General features: G+C 45.9%; 1 protein-coding gene across 1 annotated transcript in view; it reads left to right on the plus strand.

The window, feature by feature from the left end:
* Positions 1–25,526, plus strand: part of Plxnc1 (plexin C1) — a 152,525-nt gene that overhangs the window by 11,817 nt on the left and 115,182 nt on the right. The window contains 3 exon segments of the mRNA XM_028855702.2: positions 8,493–8,633; positions 20,712–20,846; positions 24,864–24,964. Of these exon segments, the coding sequence (XP_028711535.1) occupies positions 8,493–8,633; positions 20,712–20,846; positions 24,864–24,964 (377 nt within the window).

Here is a 25,526-nt window from a genome sequence, read left to right on the forward strand (position 1 = left end):
ACTGACCTCACGTTGTCCTGTGAATGAAGCCGTGGATGGTACTTAAGTAAACCCCTAGAGCTAGGTCCCTATGAAATGTCCTGGGCACTGAAACCTGAATTCCTTCTAATGGTTACTTGTCATGAATTATTCCCCTCCCCCATAAAAAATTTTTTTTCAAATCATTTAAAAATGTAAGAACTATTCTTAGCTCCTGGGCCATTCAAAATACAGGCCAGATGTGGCTCATTGGTGCCGCTCTCCTGGAGAGACGGAAGAAAGCAAGCTTTCTCTGAGTGGTCAGCTACCCACTCTCTGAGGGTCATGTCAGAAAAGCGGCTTGGAAGCCGTAAGGACGGGTGTCGGTCACCCTCAGCCCAGGACGGACCCAGAAAGCTCCGTAGCAGGGACATGACGCCTGAGCGGTGTCTTGACGCTTAATGAAGAAGGCAGAGAAGGCCGTTTTGGAGCGCATCCAGCTCGTGCGTGAGGGGGATGTTGAGTGAGTCTCCAAGCCACAAGCCACTCGCCCTGGCTGGGGAGTGTCCAGAACCGAGTGTGCAGGGCCAGATGGCACAGGACTTAATGAGACAGGCAAAGGTGGGTCGATGTACCACGATGGTCACTTTCAGACTTTCCAGACCTTGCTCTTTTAAAATAAACCCTTGCCCAGAAGCTCCATATGTTCAAAAGAACAGCAGGTCCTCTTTGACCTGCTGTTCCGGGAGAGAGCTTTGCCAAGTTCAGGGGTGCTAGGTGGAGCGGGTTGCAGAGTCCCCAGATCCTACAGCTTGCCCCCCCCCTCCACATGCTTGCGTCATCTCAGGAATTTCTGCTGAGCAGGGTGGGAAGGACCAAGACTGAGACTCCAAGAAGCAGAAAGGGGTTTAAAAGCATACCCAACCCCAGTGTGTTCTAGAAAGATCACTAATGATAAAGTGGGTGAAACAACTGATTACAAGGACAGCCCTTGGTTCAGATCGGTTATTTCTTGAATTTATATTCAGGGGCCAGCAGTGTGTGAAACTACTTCTGTCGGCAGTGAGTAGGGAAGAGGATAAACATGTAGCAAATAGGTATGTTTACATTCAAATGGGAGCTAAGACGTAAGCAGCCATCACCCAGCACTGTTCTAAACACTTATCGACTATTACCCCCCTTTAATCCTTACCATAACTTGAAAAGGGGGTGTGGGTATTGTCACTCCCAATTTGCAGATGAAGGGACCGTGACCTATTGTTAAGCAGGGGGATAAAACAGATGGGGGGGGCGTACATTAGGGAAAGTTCAAACAAGCATCCTCCAGAGCTCCCCCAGACACAGCTGGATGTGGGCTTGGCTAACAAGCCAGAGAGCAAGTGCTCATGGGAAGGTGACTTGGTCAGTGTAGGGAGCAAACTGTGAGTGTGGCTGAGGGTGGGAGGAAGTGACCGGAGTGGGCTGAAGAAGGAAGCAGCGGCCCATCCGACAGAACCCCTAGGCTGTGGGGAGAGATTAGATTTTCTGCTCAAAGCCTGGGAGAGCTTTCAAAGGGGAAGTGAAATGATTGGATTTGAATTCCTAAGTAATGGCTGGCCTGTGGGGAATGGCTGGCCCTGTGGAAGCCGGGAAGCCTGCAGGAGGCGCTTACAGTTTGGCTTGGACAGAAACAATGTTGCGCCTGGTCAAGAGTGCAAACAGAGAGGATGCAGATGGATTCTTATTTATTGACATAAGCCAGTGGGGTGATGATGAGGACCTGAACTGAGTTCTGACCAGTGAGTGTGGAAAGCAAAGCGGGAATGTGGTAGGTAGCTCATTAAGAAATGGAATTGGGAAATGTCGGCAGCCCATTAGAAGACGACTCTAAGTGCTGTTGGCTTTTGGATGCCTTTGGGACATCCAGACAGGGTGATGCAAGAGGCGTTGGTCATGAATTTTAGGAAGTGGGAACCTGCTCTTCCCTAAAACTTGGAATGGGTCAAGCTCTGTTTGGCCCACGCAGCCCTGTTTAGACTACGTGTGCGCTGAGTGGTGTCTTAATCTGCTTTCTTTTGCCATAACAAAATTCCTGAATGGAGTTGTAAAGAATGGAAGTTTATTTGGCGCAGGGCACCGGAGGCTGGGAAGTCTATCAGCATGGTCCTGGCATCTAGAGAGGACCTTCTGGACACATCTTAACACGGAGGGCGTGGCAGGGTGAGAAGAGGAAGTGTAGTGCAGACAGATACTCGCTGCTTTGTGGAAAGTCGCAAAGGCCCTTCTTTTGTAGAAAAGATTTATTTTCATTTGTGTGTATCGGTGCTTGATCTGCATGTACGTCTGTGAACCATGTGTGTGCAGTGTCTGTGGAGGCCAGAAGAGGGCATCAGACCCCCCTGGAGTTACCAATCGTTGCGAGCTGTGGTGTGAGCGCTGGGAATCGAACCTAGTTCTTCCGCAAGGGGCGCCTCTCCAGCCCCAATGCCATCTCCTCTTAATGATCTCCGGAGGGCCCCACCCTCAAATGCTAATCTCTGTGTGGATGTGGGGATTCCATTCTAACAGATGGACCTTTGGAGGACACCTTCAGACCACAGCAAGGGGAGCGGCCTGACTAGTTCATCCGGAGAGGCGTCTAACACACGGCGAGGGAGCCCTCAGTAAATGATTACAGAGCTGTAAAGGAGGCTCTCCTCATCTAATGGAAAAGGCAGTGGTGATAGAGGGCTGAGATAAAGGCTTCCAAGATGTGCGGATGCTGGGGCTGTGTTTCTAGGAAGGGCAGAAGCCAGGCAGTGTGGAGGGAAGGGTGTTTCTGGGGACTTCCTGCTCAGTAAGGCAGAATTCCTTGTCAGAGCCTCCCTACCCCCAACCTGGTTGAAGAAGCGTGTTATCTAACACACCAGCTGTTCTTCATCATTGCTCATTGGCCTCCCCTGAAGGCTCCTCTCTTCCACAGTGACCCCTTTTAAGAATTGGATTCCAAGTACTGACCCGTGCTTCTCAGAGGCGATGGGATGGGGGAAGCCTGAAAGCAGCTGGTAACAGCAGGTGTCGCCTTGTGCCAGGCCCCCAGACTCGGTGATATTTTTTTTTCTTAGCCCTATGGGAGTCTTGTGCTGTGAGCCTCTGATGAAACCCATAGTTCCTAAGCCTATTTTTAATGCATCAAATAATTTGGGCTGCCAAATAAACCGATTATATTGCTATACAAATATATCGTTGTATAGTAATATATCTTAACACATCCCACAGCAAGATCTAGCAGCAGTAACCACCATAATCTCAAAGTAGAGATGAGCCTAAATGATATTTTGAGATATCTGCAGCAACTATGAAATGATATGAAAATATCTGATTTCTTTTGGTGACAAAGGCATGGCTTCATTTAATACTACTGTGGACTGAATCCAAAATGAAAGGAAATGCTGCTTCAGTTAGAGCCTGCTGAAATAAAGATGTGCCCACCTCCCGTCATGTCTCATGGATTCCTTGAATTCTGTCCTGAGCTCAGGATATGAATGGGACTTCTACTTTAAACCATTTGAGAAACCATAATAGGAAATGGAAAGTGTCTCATTTTGTTTCAGATCTCACTTGATTGACTTATTTGGCCTGTGAACTTACTCCTGTATGTATTTTATAGATCAGACATTTAGTGAACAGCAAGTGGATGGATGGATGGATGGATGGATGGATGGATGGATGGATGGATGGATGGACAGACAGATGAGTGGGTAGATGGATGGATGAATGGATAGATAGGTGAGCAGATGGATGGGCGGCCTTATGGGTGGGTGGGTAGAAGGATGGATGAAGAAAACTGAGAGAGGAGAAATGACCACCTAAACTCTCACAACTCATAAGTAATAGAGCTTGCAATGGAGCTTATAGTTTGTACTCTAAATCTCTTCCTACTCTTCCATGCTTTTATCAGTAACTTTAAGAGTTGAAATAATGTTAACTATGCTCATGAAATTGTATATTAAAGCACCTCTTGAATTCTCTTTAATACTCAATTTTTTTATACAACACTTGTTTATTCATTTATGTGTGTATGAGCATTCCATGGTACGCATGTGAAAGTCACAGGATAATCTTCAGGAATCAGTTCTTTTCTTTCTCACATGGGTCCTGGGGATTGAATCTGTGTTCTTTTATTTGGTCGAATATGTTGTTCTGTTCTTAGAGCCACAGTATTTTATTTTATTTTGTTGTTGCTGGTGTTTGTGTGTTGTTGTTTTGAGACACGGTGTCGCTGTACAGCCTTGCCTACCTTAAAACTTGAAATGTAGGTCAGACTTGCCTCAAGTCCATGAACCTTCTTCTGCCTTGGCCTGCTGATTACTGGAAATATTAAGTGTGCACTGCCATAACCGACTTAGAGCCACAGTTTAAATGGTAATATACTCAGTCAGTAGGCTGTCTATGGATTAGGAAGCCAATAGATCCAGAAGCTGTCTCTTCTGAGTTATTGGTGAATTGTGGATATGAGATTTAGAGAAGGCCAGGATACCGGGCTGCAGATGTATAGAATAGTAAGTAGCTTACTATTGCTCTCTAATGCAGAACCAAGACCCACGGTTTGCAAGGGCCACATCTTGGCTCAGTTGAAGAACTCTGTAATGATTAAGCCCACTTAGCAATGTTCCATAGTTGCCTGATGAGGTATTGATTGCAAGTATTCAAACATTGATCCGTGTGTTTATTTATTCATTCGATAAACATTTATCGACAACTTGCTATGAGTTGGATGCTGAGGTGGAGCCCGCCTTCCAGAGTGGAATAAGACACACTGTGGTAGAGCTGGGAGTCTGCAGGGAGATGGACAATAAGTACAACTTAGAAAACAATTATAGGTGTTCCGAAGGCAATGAGCTGGCTGCTATGATTCAGAGTAACAAGTGGGGTGGGAATGGGGAGAGCGAGTTCCTGTGTAGGTGAAAGATTTACTTAAACCCTGAAAATATTCAAATGAGCGGGTCCAATGGGACTACAGGGGAAGAGGCAGAGAAATAGTGTGTGGGGTGGGTGGTGGTGGTTACGGTTAGATGTTGCAGGAAGAAGGAGAATGGAGACTCCAAGAAAGCCCAAAGGGAGGCCAGGTTTAGAGCTACGTCGAGATTGGAGTTTTCCATGAAAGGCAGGAGCGGCGAAAGCGTCATTACAAGGCATTAACCTTGTTAGACAGACGAACAAGCAGAGGCTGGGACTCCAAGAGAAATTACACATAATAAACTAGACAGAATGGGCTGAGAGCGACATTAACAATTATGCCCTAAGGGGAGAGAAGGGCAAAATAGAAAAGAGGCCAGAGGGGAAAAGGAGTTAAGAACAATTTCTGGACACAGGGGGCTGCCTGCACAATCCCCCCCCCTCGCCTTTTTCTGCTGGGCTCCGTAGGTATTAACTTCACTTTTGTGAGGGGGTTTCTCTGGGTCTTTCTTTTGTTTGCATTTGCTGAAATGAGTGTAAGAAAGGCATTCTGAGGGTTCCTGTCTGCATTTACGGCGACCTGTCCATGTCTGTGTTTCCAGCATAAAAGAGTCCATTTCCGTCCAGGCAAACCAGTCCTTAGAGTTTCCTGGTTGCCCAAGTCTTCTCGCTCCTCTTTTCTCCCAGGCACGTAATTAGCTACAAAGTTCCAACTGGGTCTAAGGACCTCCCAGCTGGTCCACGGCCTGATCCAACAAGTTACGATTCCTTTCTTAAACAGTGATTTGCAGAAAATTCGGTTGACAGTGGCTTAACCCGTGACAGCTACTGTTACCTTAGTCTGTTCTGTCCCCAAGAACCTAGGGTCTGTTCTTTCCTCCTGTGCTAATCTCAGCCGGCTGGTTTTCAGGCTCCATCTTGGATTTGGTGGAAGCAAAATGTCTTCCTTTTTCTACCCATGATGTGTAGTCTATACTTTTTAACACCTATACATTTTAATCATTCTATACATCATACAACTGTATTCCAAGTGAGAAAGATCAATGGCTTACCCTAAAAGTTTTCTCTTATCAGGCCCCAGGCTCAACATAGGTGTTGAGTTCGCTGTCCTATACTGCCTTTGGGTGATAAAATAACATGTCCTATTAGCACACTGTGAATATTGGTGTGTTAGGTAGTATTACTCATACGATCACTTGGAAATTCTTCTTTACAACTAGCCTTCCGGTCAGGCACGTTGGCCTTGTCAGATAGTAGAGCAAGCCAACTCCCACACAGATGAATTAAGTCGCCCAGGTCATCCAGTGAGTGAGGACTGAGTTCAAAGGCAGACTAGTCCCAGGTGAGTGTTTCATGCCACCAGGCTCTCAAGTGTGACGACACCGTTGAGTGACCGCGGAGCTGTGCTAATGATCTGGGGCTTGGATTGGAAAGCTACGTCTTCAGAGAAGAAGTCAGAAGTCACAGGGAAATGCTAGGACACAGAAGACTGTGATGGGGGACCAATTTCCCCCTTGTTCTTATTTAGCTTCTGACCAGCCTATGTGATTTGGGGGCCAATCTTTGGCAAACAGGATCTCTCACTTTGCAGCCTCAGCAAAGGCCTCTGTGACATCATTCTTCATGGCTAACTAGAATAGAAGCAGTTATTTGGTTCCTACTGTATACCAGACCCAAGACTCCAGTCCCGTCTGGTACTTATAGATAATCCATAACCACAGCCTTTACTCTCTTCGCGTTGTAAGATGACAAGAAGTATAGTCCACTATTAAAAAAGAAGAGTAGTGTGAGAACATTCTGGAAGCCCAGAAAGGACGCCTGATTCCCCAACTTAGCCTTGTGACACTCAAATATTTCATAAAAAAATAATAAGCATGGTGAACTGACCTTACGTTTGATCAGTTCTGGTTTTATTTTAAGTCAGAATGTGTGATGTGCATGTGGGTTTTTTTTTTTTTTTAAACTTAAAGGTCATCCAACTTTTCTTCTCATAATCACGAGGCTTCCTTATCTAAACAGTGGTCTATTGTTCCAGTCCCCAGGCCCACAGAGAGCTTTTTCCCTTAACTTCGATTTTAACAGGATAGCTCCTCGCCCTCCCCGACTGCACGAGATGGACTGTCTTTCACGGGAAAAATAAATCTCTAATGGGTGTTCCAAAAGTCCGTTCACTGTAGAACATTTGATGCAAATGAGCTGCTCTCTCAGGTTACGGCATTCCTTCCTTGAAAAAGTGATGGAGTATTGAAGGAAGCTCTCCTAGCTCACAGAACAGCATCAACAAAGAAATATCGATGGCACCTTAAAGCCTTCAGAAATCGATTTAGCCCATGAATCCATTTAGTTTAGATGTTAATGAAACTTGGTGGGTTTTAAAAGAATGAATATTTAATAAGACATAAATTGAGAGACATAAACACTGTTGGCAATAAACTAATGAAGTTAATAATTCTTGGACACCCCCCCCCTGCTCACCTCTCTGCCCCCCCCCCAAACTGTCCCATTTCAGGAGTCACTATGATGCTTACCGAAGTTTGCCAGCTCTCTCATTGGCTGGGATTTAAATGTGCCTTTGAAAACCATACTACAGTTGGGAATCAGGCTCTGGCAGATAAAGCATGCTATCACACTGTGTTCAGAGCTGCACTGGGCAACGGCTCTCTCTCAGCTCCCTATCTTCCAGAGATTTGTGGAGCAAACTCAGCTTCCTGTCGTTGGAGGCAGGAAGCAGCATGGGGCCCTTCATTTCTTTTAAACAAAAAGGAAAAGGCATTGTGGTTGATACTCTCTGGGTCCCCGGGTTTAAAGAGGGCCTTTATTTAATGAGCAGGAGCAAGCATGTGATTACATGTGCTCCAAGCCTCAGACTTGAAATGCATTTGGGTTGAGGGTTTTGCGCCTTTCACTTCCTCCTTAACGGCATCAGTTCAAGGTCCAGTCCTACTCGGTTCCTCATTAGCTGGGTCACCGTGTCTTATCACCCTCCACAGCTCTCTCTGCCTTCTGCCCTCTACATTAGTCTTTAGGCTTCACAGTGCGCTTTCTTGTCTATTCCGAATCCTTGCTCTCTGCTGCCCTACGGATAGGATCCTGCTATCCGATATGTATGGTCTGAGTACACCTTGGGAAATGTTCGCCTTTCAAGTCCCAGAAGCCCATACCTAGCTAAAATGAACTGCAACAGAACCCTGCAAGAAGTACAGTGTCCAGCCCTGATTCAGAAATGGGTGCTTTCCTGGCAGTAATGTAAAACTCTGCTTGGTAGATCAAACGGGGCTGGTGTGTGTGTGTGTGTGTGTGTGTGTGTGTGTGTGTGTGTGTGTGTGTGTGTCTCAGGCTTGTGAAGTGGACGGCTTGCTCCGTCCAGCTGGCAATCGGTACATGTGACTACGCAGTTAAGCACGTCACTTTCGCTGGCTTGGGCAAGCAGGGTGAGTTGGCAGAGGAAACCCGTGAAAGCTGTTCCCAAGGATCCTGTTGATGAGAATGTATCTAGGGTTCAGAAATGCAAACACCCCAAGAGTTCATGAGTGGCATTTTATCAGTATAAAGAGAAGTGCTTAGGTTTTTAAAAAATGATGATTTTTTTTTCTCCTTATTTGCTCATTTCTGTGCAGAAAGAAAATGATCGGCCCGAACAGGTCCAGCCAATTGCATCATCTACGCTGATCCACTCTGACCTGACATCTGTGTATGGCACCATGGTGATGAACAGGACTGTTTTGTTCTTGGGGACTGGGGACGGCCAGCTACTTAAGGTTGGTTTCTCTGTGGTTCTTCAGATGTCTAATTTTAATAAGATCCACTTGGTACCTGTCTGTTTTTAATTTCCCCTCCTGCTGCTGAGTTCTACACAAGCCTGTGCCCCGGACATTGCTTTGTTAGTACCGTAGAGACCCCTGCCCTGACGAGGCTTGGGGGACATTTTAGAGACCTGTATGTCGTCCCTCTTCTCCCTCACCACCCTCAGCCTGTAACGAGGCATGGGCACCAGCCACCTGCCCTCTGGGAATGAGCCACACACGCCCCTTTCCTTACTCATAGCTGCTGGGTGAGATGAATGCAGGTCTAGCCTCTACCTCATCCCTGACTCACCTCCCTGACACATTTAACCTTTTAGTTCTCTCTCCTTTGCACTGGAAACGTACAAAGTACCTGATTTCTCACAACTTCAAAGAGATGAGCCATTGCAGGCATGAAAAGAAGAAAAAGAAGAAGAAAAAAAAACAGGTGTACCCTCCCCACAGCCCGCTCACCACCCACAGAGGGGGTTTGTTTTCTGCCCTTTGTACCTATACATGCCAAGGAGAGGTTAGAGATCTGAAATCCTTTGAGACTCCCCTGGACTTCCATTTCATAGGACTATTCTCCCCCACCACCATATGGATGATCCCTGGTCAAGTTGAGAAATTTTTTTTTAAATTCACCTGGGGGAGGGAGAGTAGAGAGGAGGAGAAAGCCAGATCAGAACCCCAAGAGACTCATCTGAAATTACCCAGGGGCCATCTTATCAATGTCATTAGCAAGCATGAATTGCATGTCTCCGGTGGCCTCCAGTACCGGTTGTAGCCGGGATCCGCACTGTGTCCTTTACCCTAGACACCGCTTGCCCTCTCTCGGCAGCCCGTCAGTGGCCTCTCAGCTCAGACTCGTAATTGAATACTGGCAGGCCTGTTTTCCCAGCGGCTGCCCCTCCTCGGCTAGCTGTGCCTTTAGGCAGTTCATTTAGCCTCTCTCAGCCTCCATTTCTCCAACTGTAAAATGAGATTATACTAGACACGCCAGAAAACCCTTTCCTCTTCTGATGGCCTGTAACTGTCCTCACACCTACAGCCTCCCTCCAACCAAGCCTGGATACATGTCACTGTGTACTCCTTTGATCATACCTACCCTCAGCCTGATTTCTTTTCCCTTTTTTTCTGTGATTCACTGAGTCCTTCTGTATTGGGCACAGACTCCACTTTCTCTTTGATGGTGTCCAAGCTCCCAGAGGTACCTTGTTCTCCTTGTCTCCTGAGCTACTCACCGCTAGCATCATCTTTTGACTTGTTATTGACTTGTTATTGTTTTGACTCGTTTTTGTTATTGATACCTAGCCTCTGCGGTCCATGTTTGCCCTGCCAACTTGATTTCAAGCTTCCTGTAAAGGGGGCCATGAATTCCCTCAGCCTGACACGGTGCCGAGTGCTGGGTAGGCATTTGATTGAATCTGTTTCCTTTGGAGGGAACCCAGTAACATATGGGAGGGAATTTGTTTGTATACACATACTTTTAAAATATACATTGATCATCTTTCCTGTTGGGCTGGTTTCATTAACTGGGGAAAGAGAGGTAGATGCTCATCAGTCCGCACACACTTGTCACCCAGGGATGCCCGTGGACATACTAACCTGGTCAGGCCAATCAGGCCCATTAACCCCGCAGAAGAAATTTCTATCCATCCTCCCTGGGTCTCCTTACCAATTATCTCTTCAGATTTGGGATGTTTTTGACAAGTGTTTTGACAAGAACACCGTTTCCCCAAGCTGAGCCTACCAGACTGTCACATGGAGAATCGGAGGTGAAGGAACACTTGCCTATAAATAGTTCCCCATGGGACGGCCTGGCTTCCCTGTCCTGGGGTTCAGTTCAGCCATTTGTGTGGAGCTGTCCGAGCTTCAGCCTTGTTGGAAGCCAGGGGATGGGGCCAAGCGGCAGCTTCATGCTGCTAATTGAGAGGCAGTTGAGATTAAGTCTTGCTGTCCTCAGGATCTATATGGGGTACCCCTTCAAGACCTCCATCTGTAGTCTCATTTTAGGGTTCATTTAACAAGGATAGATTGGCATTTTGTTTTCATTTGTGGCTTAACAATTTTTTTTTTCTATTTTTATTTTATCTGCATTGGTGTTTTGCCTGCTTGTATATCTGCGTGGAGGTCTCAGGTCCCCTGGAACGGGAGGTACACATAGTTGTGAGCTGCCACATGGGCACTGGGAATTGAACCCAGGACCTCTGAAAGAGCAGTCAGTATTCTTAACCACTGAGCCATCTCTCCAGCCCTGATTTAACATGTTTATAGTGTTTCCTGCATGTTAAGTCCCTCTACCTCTGTCTCTAACTAATTCAGCGCTCTCACAGTCCCATTTTACAGGATGGGAGAATGGAGGCCTAGAGTTGTTGAGTGATTGGCCAAGGTTACGAAAGGGCAGCTCAGGGATTTGAACCTGGAACGACTTTGGAGGCTGGATTCATCTCCCTCCAGCTACAGGGACCTTGCCCCCTGGGCCCCAGCTTCTAGGAACCTCCCTTGGGGGCTCTCAGCAAGTGGAGGGTGTGTTGGGAGGGAGTTCCAGGACTGCTGAGGTTCCTACAGTTGGGGGGACCTCTGACCTCTGACCTCACCCTGTGTTTACTTCTTGGTGATCAACCTCCCCCCACCCCCCCCCCCCCCCCCCCCCCCCACCCCCACCCCACCCCCACCCCCCGACTCTGTCTCTTGGGACAGTTCCCTCCCACAGCAGGACATAGTGAGGGCTGAAAGCCTGCTGTCTCCCTTCCCGCCCCACACATGGACAGGATGGTAATTCCCTTCTGACTCCCTCTTGTATCCTCGGATGGAGCCCTTGAGATTATTTGGAGACACCCCTCCCCACCCCCGGAAAAAAAAAAAGAACAGGATCGGGGCACAGATAACCCCCAGATCCCTCTGTTCAAAAGCATCTCACTTCCCCCCTTACCACACTCTCTCCAGATCTGATAGAGAAGCTGAACGCTGATAGACACAGGCTTGGCTTCTAAGCTGCGATATGGAGGTACTAATGAGCAACAGCAACAACAACAAAACCCAAACAAACAAACAAACCAACAAAAAAAACCCCAGCCTGATACAGACAGGGGGGGAGGAGAAGAAAGGGCTTGGATCACCCACAGCCTGACTCATCAGTTTCGCAGTGATCAAGAGGCGAAGGCATTTTGACATGTGCCAGGCACCGTAGTCTATGCCCGGCTGGGTGTGAGGCAGGCATCCGGCAGCCAGTTGCCGTTTTTACCACCACCAGTAAAAACCTGACTTCTTAAATCTCTGCAAACCTCATGGAGTTTTAATATAATTTGGTGCCATTTTAAACCTCACGCTATTTAAATAATTCTTCCCCCCACTGCTTGTGAAAGATCTGTGGGCTCACGTAGAGAATTGCGGGGTAGTGAGGAAGCTAGGAGGAAGGCAAAGAAAAAAAAATGATCCTTAATTGCGTCATGTCGAGGCAACTGCTGTCAGCATTTTGGATTCCTTTTTTTTACATAGTTGAGGTCAGGCCCAATCCAGTTCTGCTCCTCCTTTTCTTCAGCTAATGAGGGAAGAGGCTTATATTAAAATGCTGCTGCAAACCCTTTGTAAACAGGATTCTTAAATAGCTCTACCATGGTCTGTTCTATGGGAACACAATTTTGAACTTGAGCCGAGATTCTGCATCAGTTTTTTAAAAGTGTCTTTAAAGATACCCTCCACACACACACCATCTCTCCAGGAAGACGGTACTACCTCCAAAGGTAAGATTTCGATGATGAGCCCTGAAAAACCTGGAGCCTTTATGGTTTGCTAGTGCCTTATTACTCTCCTGCCTTCTGCCTTTATGAAATGGTAGGGAAACTGAAAAAATGTGGAACTCAAAGGTCCTACCCTACCCATTTCTCAGCAGGTGTTTTGTGGTCATATGGCAGGTCGTGCCCCCCCCCCCATACCCTCACCGTTTCTCCATTTTTTGCATCCTTTCTGAATACCATTCTATGTGATCATTTTTTTTTTTAAAGTTGTCAGCCTCTCCACTGAAATCAGCTGAAAGTGTGCCGACTCCGAACTCAGTGTTTGGAAATCCACATGGCACGTGTCACATGGGGTATGCCATCCTGGGAACACATGCCATGTCGTTCTCCAACTGTGGAAGAGTCTGCCATGTGGTTCGGATTCCTTTGGGCTGACTCTGTTGCATGTAGAACATTCTCCTTATCTCAAGGGCGGAGTGGGAAGAGTTTGAGCCTTTCCCGGTGGCACAATAAGTAATAAGGAAATGTGCATGAAATTTGAAATTTGTAACTTTTTGCATGCCCATTAACCTTTCTTACAAGCCTAAAAGATAAGGAGGTAGCGGGTGAGGAATGATAATAGCCAGCATTTCTGAACTCGTACTGTGCACCTGCCGTCCGAATCGGCATCTGCATGGGTTAATTCATTTAATCCTTAGGAGTCAATACTATGGCCATCCCCACTTTATCAATGAGAAATCCGGGGGCTTTAGGGAGTAAGGTAGCTGGTTCAAGGTGATTTGAACAGGAAAAAAAAAAATCTGTCCCCAGAGTCCAAGCTTTTATCCTCCAGCAAAACTGCATTTACAGTTTAAATGGACTCTGCAGAGCTTGACAGAGGGCTTGAGCCGAGCTGTGAACTTTTCTGTCTGATACTGGGGTGTCTGGGTTGATCCCAAGACAACAGTATTTGAGGTTTCCGGAGAAGGGGCTATGGTTTCTGTGGTTTTTTAGTTTGTTCCTATTTGGGGACAGTTTCTGGCAGCTGAGGGATGAGCCTCTCTTCTTGAGGCTGCCGGTGGCTCCAGGGGACCTCTGTACCCCCAGTAGAACCCGGATTCTCTCCAGGGGGGCTCCTTTTGAGGAACAGTAAACATTCTGTGCTCACATTGTTTGAGTGCCCCTGCCCCCACAGGAGACTTGGGTTTCCCAACTTCCTTGGCGCTGAGGTCCTGTGCAAGGCCCAGGAAGCTATGTCGTGCTGGGTCCCCACAGCCAGCAAAAGGGTATTTCTCACATGCTTCATCAGAAATGGCAACCTTGCCAGCTCTGTCAAGATTCTGCTCCTACAAGTGGCTTTTCATTTTCCCAAACCATGGAGTCAAGTCAAGTCAATTCCAGAATTCATCTAGAAATTCCCGGAGGATCTCACTGGGCCTCTGGCTGGTAAGGTTGTCAAGTGGACGTATGAGAGAGTTTTAAAATGAAATATTTTAGTATTCCCCACAGAATGTAAAAATAGGGGGGGAAAAAAAAGAACCCAGGACGGGCCCGGAGCACAGGAGGAGAGCTGGGCAAAGGTAATGTACCAAACAGGAAATGGGCCCATGGTTGGCTGTGTAAAATGTCATAGGAAGCTTATTTCCGGTTCACTCCATTTCACACCTTCCAGCTTGTGAGTCTGGGAACGCCCTGACTTGGAACAGTTACTCTCAAGCAATATACAAGTCTGGAACTTGGAGTTCAGGCCACGTCCTTCTCTTGCTACATGACTATGAAGTAAATAGACTGGAAACGGGAGAGTCACCTCATCTTCCTGCTTAATCTTTATTTTTCCCTAACTACTGAGGCCCGCTACACAGTATTAGATAACCGCTTTGTGTGTCTAGGGAAGCCTCCTTCCCAGCATTTCTCAAAAACCATTTTAGTGAAAGAATAAACAAGACAAATGGCTGATTTACTCTGCTACTGACCAGCTTCAGAGAAGGTAAAATAAGTTTGGCTTAAAACATCTTAGCTTTGTGAACATGGCTTTTCTATCTCATGACAATCATACAGGAACAAAGAAAGAATGTTTTGCTTAGTTTTTTTTTTTCTCTTGTTTTTCTCTTCATCTTCTCCACCATGTGGCATGGAGCTGTCCTGTGACTGTGTGGTGTGGAAATCGCTGCCCGTTTAAATTTAGCAGCATGCCTGGGAGTTTTTTTGCATGCAGCAAAAATCTCAGGGCTAGTTAATAGCCTACCACGAGGCTTCAGGAAGATGTCAAGAGCAACAGCATGTTGACATGAACTGAAATTCTCCACCAGGGAACATTTGTTTTCTACACGGGCTTTGGCTGAAAGAATAGGACGAGCTTTACAAATTCTTAAATGCTAACAGAGTAGCATTTCATTTAAGCAATATTTTTTCTGAAGCCTTTTCTCTACCAGGCACTGTTCTGGTGACTTGGGTACCAAGGTGACCCCCAAAGAGCTATGTATGCTAATCCTAGCACTTGTGGGGGTGGGGGCAGAGGCAGGAGGATCTCTGTGAGTTGGAAGTCAGCCTGGTGTTCATCGTGAGTTCCAGGACAGCCAGGGCTACATCGTGAGACACCTATCTCAAAAGAGCTGCTACAAAGGTGAGCCGGAGAGAGAAGCCTGGTGAGTGTGTCGGGCGAGCAAAGGCATAAAACAAGTCCATTAATTATCCAACAATAAAGTCATTTCAGAGAGAAGTTATGTGCCGAGAAGAACACAAGAGGGATGGGGAACAAAAGACAGTGTGCACAGTGCAGAGGCAGGCGATCCGGGAGAGCTCCTCAGAGGAGGTGAGGCAGGATGATGAGGAGAATGTAAGAACATTCACGGAGGAGGCAGAGTGACTTCAGATTAGATCTATATTAAGGTCGTATGCTAGAAGCAATAAATAAAAATCCGCATCATGCCCTAGCAGCGTGTTGTGTGAGTTGGATGAGGTTACTCTTATGCAAAATTCCACCCATTTTGGGCTGGCTGTGACTCACGGTTCCTTCCTGTACTGCTCCTCTGATCCTGTTCTTCTTCCAAAGCTGCCCAGCTAAACTGGGCCAAAGAGGAATATCCCCCCTGGCTCTAGTCTCTGTGGCTTTTCTTCTCTGTGTGGATCTCCTCAGGCACTCCACAACTGAAAGTCCCTGAGGTCCCTGGGCCCTGGTCTGGGTGGGCTGGGAGATGTCAGGAGAAACCTGTGCTCCTCTCTGAGAGATGAGACCGCACAAGCAGATGTCCCAGCCTCTTGGTGTGGTGCATTTGGGACCTTTGGAATAAAAATGAAAACTTCCCGTTGTTTTTCTCTCTGGGGTGTGGACGTCATTGTTTACATAATCTGGCCAAAAGAAAAGCAGTTTGACCCACTCACCTTCGAAAATTTTTACATTTTAAGTGCATTTATTTATCTGTAGGTTGGTTGGTTGATTGAGACAGAATCTCACTGTGTAGTCCTGTTTGGCCTGGAACTCCCGATGTAGACTAGGCTAGTCTCAAACTTCAGAGAGATCTGCCAGCCTCTGCCTCCCTAGTACTGGAATTAATGGTGTGTGTCACCACGCCTGACCTCAGGTCTTTATTTTTGAAGATAATTCATGGACATTATTTAAAACACTAAAGAACCAAGAGAGTACGTAAACAGAGTGAAAACCATCCATTCCCAACTTCCCATTCCAGGCTCCCAGAGCAACCAATGAAAGAAGTTTCGTAGGAAGCTTCCTAACGAGAGCTTGCCTATATCTGCAAGCAAAACAGGATAGCCTTTCCTCTCCCCCATTTTTATCAAACACATAACACGTTAAACATACATATGTGTGTAGAAACAGTTGTATTTACATATTTGCTATAACATTTTAACTATATGAACAATAAAATCGCTTTCTGGTTTTTTTGGGGTTTTTTTGATGGCCGAAGGGTACTCTACTTTTTACACTGCTATTTACATAACCCAATTTGTTTTTTATACTATTGTTTACATAACCCTATTGTTTACATAATTCCCTATTATTGATATTTAGGTAGTTTTAGACTTTTACTGATAACAGGATGCTACAGTGAACATATGTCAACACACACACACACACACACACACACACACACACACACACACACACGGAGGCTTCAGCATCCAAGAATACATGCTTCATAATTTTCATGAATAATGTTAGATTGTCTGGCAGAGGGATCTTAATTCCACCACCCGGGACACATGCCTGTTCACACCTAGCATCTACGGTGAGCAGGCCATGCCAAGGAGCTTGTTTAGGAAATTGTTGGTAAGCCCCGGCAAAGCCTATCTGGTAGCATTATTTTTTAGGAAAGAAAGGCGTCCCTGCCTTAATTGGGAATGTTGGAGGATGCTGGTGCCTCATCTTCAAGGTGTCAAGTAAACCGATTTGTGCCATACCTCTCCCTGTCTACACCAGCTGTGCCTCAAGAGTAGATGACCTGCGACCCTGTGAAGGCTGCTTCGAGGCTCCTGACTTACCGAACACTGATGAGTGATGCTGTTTTTTTCTAGATTACTTTATGCCTCTTCTGATTTTAAAGCGAATTCCAGACACTATGACATTTACCCCAATGCATTTCATTATGCCTCTCTGAGAAATTATTATCATGTTCCCAACTGTGACTGCAATGTCATTATCACAGTTAACAAAATTATCCGTAATTCCTTAGGATTATCTACTGAATATAGCTGAAATTTCACAATTGATTAAAAATACACTTAAAATTATTTGGTTCAAATTGGTGTCTGGGGCACATTTGGTTGCCTCTTACCTAAAGCATCCCCCTCCCCATACACACACACACACACACACACACACACACACACACACTTTGTTCCCTCCCACTGGCTTACTGAAAAGCCAGGTTCTGGGTCCCACAGCGCCTCCCCTTGAGGATTTTGTTTGCTTCCATGCCATTTAGCTGATTCTATGACTTCTTCCTCGGCTATGTGGACATTAGCATGGAAGATCTGAATTGGTTCAGGCTGAGGGTTAGCGTTGGGAATGTGGTACAGGAAGCCTTCCCGAGGGAGGGATGCGTTTGATGGGATGCCTTCCTGAAGCAGCGACCTCCCTTGAGGCTTACTGGAGCATCTTTCTGTCAATCTTTTTGCTTCCTCTCTTTCCTCCCGAACCACCCTTTCCAGAACCAACCACGGCAGCTGTCTAAATTCCGAGCTCAGTCCTAGGGTAGCTTATGAGTTAGTTATGAGTTAGGCAGATCCCGGCAAGACGGCCACTTACAGGCTCAGTGCCTGCCCACCCCCTCGGTTCCGGCCACTCAGCTCTTTTCTTCAGGGCAGCCTTGTTCAGGAGAACGTTGTGTGCCGATGGGAGGATGGGAGCTCTTCACATCTGCACCAGTGTGGCGGCGCTAGCTTGTGGGTGGCTACTGAGCACTTGAGATACGGCTAGAACGAGGGAGAAATGAAACTCTCCATTGTATGGAAACAGCCCTGTGTGGTTAGCGGCTGCCATCTTGCCAAGCGCGGCTCCAGGGTCATTTTCAAATGAGCCATAGATCTCTCCCACTCCCCCGAGACCTCGCTGCTGCTGTTTTAAAAGGGGATTTTTTAAAAGTCATATTTCATATATTGGGTTGCTGAGCCGCCGCCACAGTGGCTGAGTGGTCGGCTGATGAGCTGGACCAAGTCGCTGGGACTCAGAAGCAGTACCAGGGTCGGTAGCTACAGGAAGCTGCTCCCTGTGCCCAGCTGATAGATAAGAGCTAGTAATGAAACAGAAAATGCCAAGGTGCCATATTGGTATTTTGGGAGTACTGTTCAGTAGATACACGAATGTAGCTTTGTCCAAAAAAGAATCTTAGGTGTTATTTTTTTTTTCAAGACACATACGTCACATGACTAATGTCCACTGTGGTAGAAATGTGAGCATTGGGCCTATGAGATGTCTTAGGAGGTAAGAGAGCTTGCTGCTAAGCCTGGCAACCTGAGTTCAATGCCTGGGACCCACACAATGGAAGGGAAGCGCCATCTCCTACACGTTGTTCTTTGACCTCCATACTCACATGCCCACACCCTCACCCTGCGTCCTAATACACAGAAAAATGGTTACAATTGTTAAAAAAAAACTTTTAATAAACATGTGAGTTAGGTGATATATCTGGATGTCTTCCAACTGACAAGAAAGTTGATGCCGTCACTTTTTAGAGTACTGACCTGGGCTGATAAACTGGTAAACAGATGGATGATTAGAATATGGTCCCTACCCACAGGGAACTTGCAGTCTAGTCATAGGTTATTATGCATTGGGTACCGATTACATGTTAAGTATCTCGGGATTCTTACCTACAAAGTTAGGCATTATTAGTCCTGGTTTATAGATGAAGAAATGGTAGTCTGAGAGGTTAAATAAGGTATTAGTTCAGAGTGGCACAGCCACTCATTAGCAAAGCCAGGTCTAACCCAGGTCCCCATCCCAAGTCTCCAAGATGGCAGTAACAGCTCATCTGACCTTCTTGCACACATGGGCCCTACCTCACTGTGCCTTGTCACACTTCGGCTCCATGTCCTCCATGGTGGCTTCTCTCCCTGCAGAGTAAAGGCCGGATCTACGCCTACTGAAGAACCCGAGTCCTCCGCTTTATCGCATTATTTCCTTGCTCACCCTTCTCCACCCTGCTCTGCTCACATCAGCCTCCTCTTACTTTAGGGACTCTGCTCTGACTGGGCCTTTTTAAATAAAACACAGCAAAACCCAAACAAACGTGTTTTGCGCTGGAGAGATGTCTCAGCAGTTAAGAGTGCTGGCTGCTCTTCCAGAGGACGCGAGTTCAATTCCCAGCACCCACACGGTGGTTCACAACCATCTGTAACTCTAGTCCCAAGGGATCCAGTGTCCATTTCTGGTTTCTGTGAGCACAAGGCACACAGAGGGTACCCAGACATCCATACAGACACATTAAAATGAATACATTAAAGCGAAAGACATGTTTCGTCCACAACGTAGATGACTCCTGTAGGCTTCTGAATCAGTGCCGTTCTCCTTAAAAAACCAACCATGAGCCAGGCGGTGGTGGCGCACGCCTTTAATCCCAACACTCGGGAGGCAGAGGCAGGCGGATCTCTGTGAGTTCAAGACCAGCCTGGGCTGCAGAGCGAGTTCCAGGACAGGCTCCAAAGCTACACAGAGAAACCCTGCCTCAAAACAAAACAAACAACAAAACATACCAAGAACCTGCATTCTCCTCCACTTTATCTCACTCATCATGTTCAATTGTATTGGGCAATCATTAATCCAAGTTTACAGATGAGGCTCCCATCCATCCCCCCCATGCAGTGAACCCCGTTTCCTGAGGGAGGACATCTTTCCCTGATCTACTCTGCCCCATGGCCCATTGTGTTCACTGCTCTTTCCCTACACCCCAAACAGGATATGGGCGATCGGTAAATGTTTGCTGACTGAAAATGAATGACGCTCAGGTGTCTAATTGCCAAACTACAGAATACTGATTCACACCTGCTTCTATTTTATATGTAAACACGTCCATACTTGTCTATCCCAGTGAACTTGTCAGGGTTCCTTTAAAATATGCACGACTATGTAGAACCACGAGGAGCCACAGATTAAGCCATGCAAATGTATGTCAAGCAGACAGCGCCTTGGTTTCAAGGTCACTCTTGGCATGATGCTGAGGAAGCTGTTACTTGTGGTTTCCGGTCGAGCCAGGTCTGGTCAGAAAGGATGGATCCAAGCCTCCATATGTGAGAACACTGCCCCAGAATTGGAGTGTGGCTGTCTGTGAGGTTTTGGTGACTTTGTCTCCTGCCCAGACAGATAACACTGTACTTGGTATTGTCAACCTTGTCGAAGATAGAGTCTTTAGAGGATGATTAAGGAATATATTCTCTCACCCAGTTATACATATACACATATGTATTGTGTATCTATATCTGCATATACATATGTGTATATGTATAAATGAAGCAAGAACTATTACCTATTTAGGCAATTTTATTTTTATTTTTGGTTTTTCAAGACTGGCTTTCTCTAACGGTGCTGACTGTCCTGGAACTCTCTCTGTAGACCAGGCTGGCCTCGAACTCTCAGAGATCCACCTGCCTCTGACTCCGAGTGCTGGGATTCAAAGCATGTGCCGCCACTGCCCGGCTAGACCATTTTATGATTGGTTGTGTATCCAGTGGTGAGTTTTTCAGAGTTGCGGGGTGCTTACAGGTGGTACCTGAGTAGGAAAAGACCTGACTTCAGGGTTAAGCTATGGCTCTTACTATCCTAATATTCGGGATAGTGAAGAGAAATGATATTTCTTTTCTTTCTTTTTTTTTTAAACAAAAGGTTGTTCTCGGTGAGAATTTGACTTCAAATTGTCCAGAGGTCATCTACGAAATTAAAGAAGAAACACCTGTGTTCTACAAGCTTGTCCCTCATCCCGTGAAGGACATTTACATCTACCTAACAGCTGGGAAAGAGGTAGGCAAGGGTGCCAGTGATTGCTTTCGACTTATGACCAGGACTTATTTCATGGATGTCACTATCTAGTGGCAAAGCTTTTACTTTGAGCCACCAGGTTTAAATACCGCTGCGGGCTTTGAGGAGACCTACAGTAGGTCATGGACCTGGAATGAAAATCCGTACTGACTGTCATCAGTAAATAAGCAAGAAATATTACCCATTTAGACAATTTTATTATTGGCTATATTTCCAGTGCCAGATTTCAAGGGGGGGGGGTGTGCTTGCAAATGGGCACATAATCAGCAAAGTAACTGAATTTACACATTTCTTGTGTGGGCACTGAATGGTTAGATGCATTTATGAGTATGCCCAATGGGACTGGCTTTGGAACTTGGGGTTAATATCAGGTCACAGTCTCATACACATTCATGAACCAGGAAATCTATGTCACTCACCCCCTACTCTCTCTCTCTCTCTCTCTCTCTCTCTCTCTCTCTCTCTCTCTCTCTCTCTCTTAATTTATCTGGATGTTTTAGTTTTTCTTGTTTCTGCTTACTAAAATAAAAACAATACCTTTTCAACATTTTTCCATCTTTGGGAAAAGGAAACAAATTTTTAAACTGGGTTCTTACGATATATGACTCATTGTTCTTTGTGTGGTCTCCGTATATGTCCTGAGTTGTGTTGCACATACACATGTATGTAGTAAAGAATACTAATGAAATGAAATATGTTAATGTAATTATTACTCAGTTTTTATATGAAAAGTCTAAGAAAAATAAAGTAGTTCTAGAAGATATATATACATATATATGTGCATATCTGTATATATTTATGTATATATGTAAATGTACACATGTATATATAAATTATATATACATATGTATAGACACATATGCATTTATAATGTGTGTATACATATATAATGTATGTATTGATGATATGTCTGTATATACATACATAATGTGTACATACATATATAATATGTCTATGTGGGTCTGTATGTATCTTGAAGAGGGCTAGAACTTAAACTCTAATTCTGAAGCCCATGTAAAATGACATCAAATTCCAAACTTGTGAAAGATAGCCCATCCTGGCCTGGTAGTTTTGGCCCTGACCCTCTGAACACACTAAGTTTGAGGAAGGTAAGTGAGGCCTTGATAATTATGTAAAGGATGTCCCAGATGCCCTTCCCCTCCCCCCATTTCTCATTCTGTCTCTTTCAGCCGTTCTCAGGAGGAGAGCAATAACTGTCCTACATGTGCTTTTTGAGTCACAGGGTAGGGGCGACAGTATCAAGTATTCTTAGAAAGGCCACGTGGCTCTTGGCAGTTTGAAAAGCCGGTTCTAGCCAATGCTCACATTACGGTGGTCACATCTGAACCTCCCACAGCCTGCTTCACCTTACACAGCCTTCTGTGCGGACTTGCTTTGACATCCAAACCCTCTTTATTATGTCTCTTCCCTGGGACCCCATATTTGAAAGACTTTTGTCTATTCAACAAACTGTGTTTACTAAGTAACCATTCCCAGGCTTTATTTATCAAGGACATCTCAAAGCTGCCAGCCAGAACACTGACTGAGCTGCCGTGTAGAGCTGATAAAATTCCAACCCCCAAAGCAAAGATACTGGAAGTCTGGCTTAATCTGTGCGTGTTTTTCCATTTTGCTTTTTGAAATATTGCAGATAGCTCATAAATTCCCATCAGTACCCACAAAGACACTTACAGAACTCCAGACCTCAGTGCTGTAGGCTGAAGACTGCTATGAAGGGACCAGTAGTTCACAGATCTTTGCTTCCTAGAAAACAAAGACTTCTAACCCCTAGTCACTTAAGCCTGAAGACCTCAGGGACAGTTTTCAAGGGGGTGTCAAAACTTACTGTCTCTATATTCTTCACTTTAGCATTATGGCAAGAGGTTCTTGTTGCTTAGCCAACCATGGTAGAGTACCCTTGTAATGATAGTACTTAGGAGGCCGAGGCAGGAGGATCACAAGTTAAACCTTAGGCTAGATGGTAGGATGCTACTAACTGACCATGGCTGTGAAGTATGATCACCAGAGATACCAAATGCAAAGGATTTCCTTCCTAGCCCCTAGAAAGATACTAATTTTGAAAAGCTATGAAAAATCTGTAAAATGGCATCAACATGTGAACATTAAACATAATTATAGTGCAGATATATGTACTGATGAGAAATAGTTCCATAGTGTGTTAATTAGAGAGCAAGTCTAATGTAATATTTTATAGTATCTTATCTTTTACACAGAATTGTGTTTGTGCTTAAATACACTAAGTGGTCATTCCTGAAGAATGTTCTAGGTTGAAGACTGTCAGGAAGAGAGGTCCTATGATCCATTGTTATTTGTGTCTCTACAGTATCATGGGTGCTGGACCTGTTCAAAGGCTCACACAAGCCTGCTAAGGAAACTTACTGACTCTTTCAGCCTAGGGGGGTTCATGTTTGCTGGACCATGGCACCGTTTTCTCCCATAATAGCAAATAGCTAGTACTCATGACACAAATTATTTAGTATGCTTCAGACTACGCTTGTAATAACCCTATAAAGTTGCTTGTACTGGTGCCGTTTTTACAGACGGCGAAACAAGGTTAGGGAGATTATGTGACACTTAATAAAATCCCTCAGAATTAAAAAGATGTTTTGTGAGCTACAAGGAAATAAATATCCACATTCTGCTTAGTTCTGGCTCAGACTTGTGGTCTGCGTCTACGTCTGTCAGCAGCACAGAGGAGTGTGGAATAAGAGGGCACGGGGATCCCGCACGACGCCAGCCTAGAACTCAAGGGTCCTCCTTGGACTATGCCTTGTTTTCGCCACAAACTCCTTCTAGAACTCTCCATTTCTCTGTTTATACTTCCCAGCATGCACAGCTTCCTGGGATGGTGAGTTCCACACGTTTTCTCACTATCTGCTGTGCAGTTGTGTGCCTTCCGAAAATGTGCCAGGCACCACTCCATGTTTGCCACAGCCCCCCCCCCCCCCCCCCCGCTTGCCCCTGGATCTGCCCAGCACCGCTAACTGATGGATAGAAAAGGTACTCCTCAGGGCAGGGCAAGATTTTAACCCCCCTTTCTGTTTCATTTTTTTCTTTTCTTTTCCGTAGTGCTGGGAATCGAACCCAGCACCTTGAGCATGCTAAGCAAGAGCTTGACTATTGACTACACCCTCAGCCCTGCCTCCTCCTGTTTCTTGTATTTGCAACCCCAATGGAATGGGTGTGAGTCACCGAGCCAGGAGCTGAGGTGATGGAGGCACCCTAATACCACTTCATTTCCGCATCCCTTGCCAAACGCATCCTGATCATTCTGGGACAGAACCACTCCTGTTCCTGGATACTCGTTTCCATAACACTACTGGCTATATGGACTGTCCCTGTATGAGAATCAGGTGACCTGGCTCTGTGATCCCTATGGAAATGAATTACCCACAGATCAGAAACTGGACTCTGGTAGGACTCACCTGAGAAGGCTCTTAATAATACAGTCTCCAAGAACCCACCCCAGATTCGGCAAGAGTCTCAGGCACAGGGCAGTCTGGAAATACAGTTGTCTCTTGGTATCTTCTGGGATCGCTTCCACAAAGCCCTCACGATACCAAAATTTTGCATAAAACCTGTACACATCCTCCCATCTGCATTAAATCATCTTTAGATTAGTTATGCCTGCCTATGATACAGTACGGTGTTAATACTATATAAATCACTCTACTGCGCTGTTTAGGGAAGGAGAGAAAGAAATGGCATTGCACAAGTACAGACAATGTTTTTTCAGATGTTTTTGATCTGCTCTTGGTTGATTTTGTGGGTTCAGGAGTCACTGGGGTGAATAGGGATGACCTTACATACCGTGTCATATCCTAGAACTTGAGACCTACCATTGGATGCCACCGCGGAGACATTCAGGGCTCAAGTTGATAAGTATACTCTTTGTGGCCCTTCATCAGATAAGGTGTTGGAGGTGCCCCCCAGGGCTGCTTGGGATTCTGTCTGAACCGATGTCCTCTTTATTTTCAGGTGAGGAGAATTCTGGTGGCAAACTGCAGTAAACGTAAATCCTGTTCGGAGTGCTTAACAGCGGCAGACCCCCACTGCGGCTGGTGCCTCCCGCTCCAAAGGTATTTCCTGAGTTCTTTCTCACCAACCCGCGTTTTCCAGCAAGCGTCATGCAGCCGAACACTTGTTGCCCTACTTTCATGATCCAGTGCCAGGCCGTGGGGGAGCCGAGCTCTCCAGGACTGAAATACGTGGTGTAACGGTAATTCATTCTCAAAGATGGTTCTTACCCTGTCAGTACCATCAAGTCACGTGACCCAGACCACACAGGGCCACCCAGTCTGGGGACAAGAGGGGGCAGGAGTGTGACAGGAGAAGGGAGAGGCTAGCGTAGGTGGATTTGCTTTTTCCTTCCTACCCAAGTTCACCAAGACTTCAGAGGGAGCCAAAAGGTTCTCCCTTAGAGCAGATAAAAGAACAGGAATGTTTGAAAATTTTCAAATGAATCCTCATCATGCCATGTATTCTGCTCGCTCTGTGGAAGCCTTATTATTGATGGCATTGTCTCCTTGCATGCCATATAGCCGGGGGGCTGATGTACAATCTCAGTCTCCAGGCAGAATCTGCCCAGCCTGGTCTTGAATTACGACGTACACGACCCATCTAGGCTCAGGGGCGACTTGT

The sequence above is a fragment of the Peromyscus leucopus genome, chromosome 18 (genome assembly GCF_004664715.2).
Source record: "Peromyscus leucopus breed LL Stock chromosome 18, UCI_PerLeu_2.1, whole genome shotgun sequence".
NCBI classification, from domain to species: domain Eukaryota; kingdom Metazoa; phylum Chordata; class Mammalia; order Rodentia; family Cricetidae; genus Peromyscus; species Peromyscus leucopus.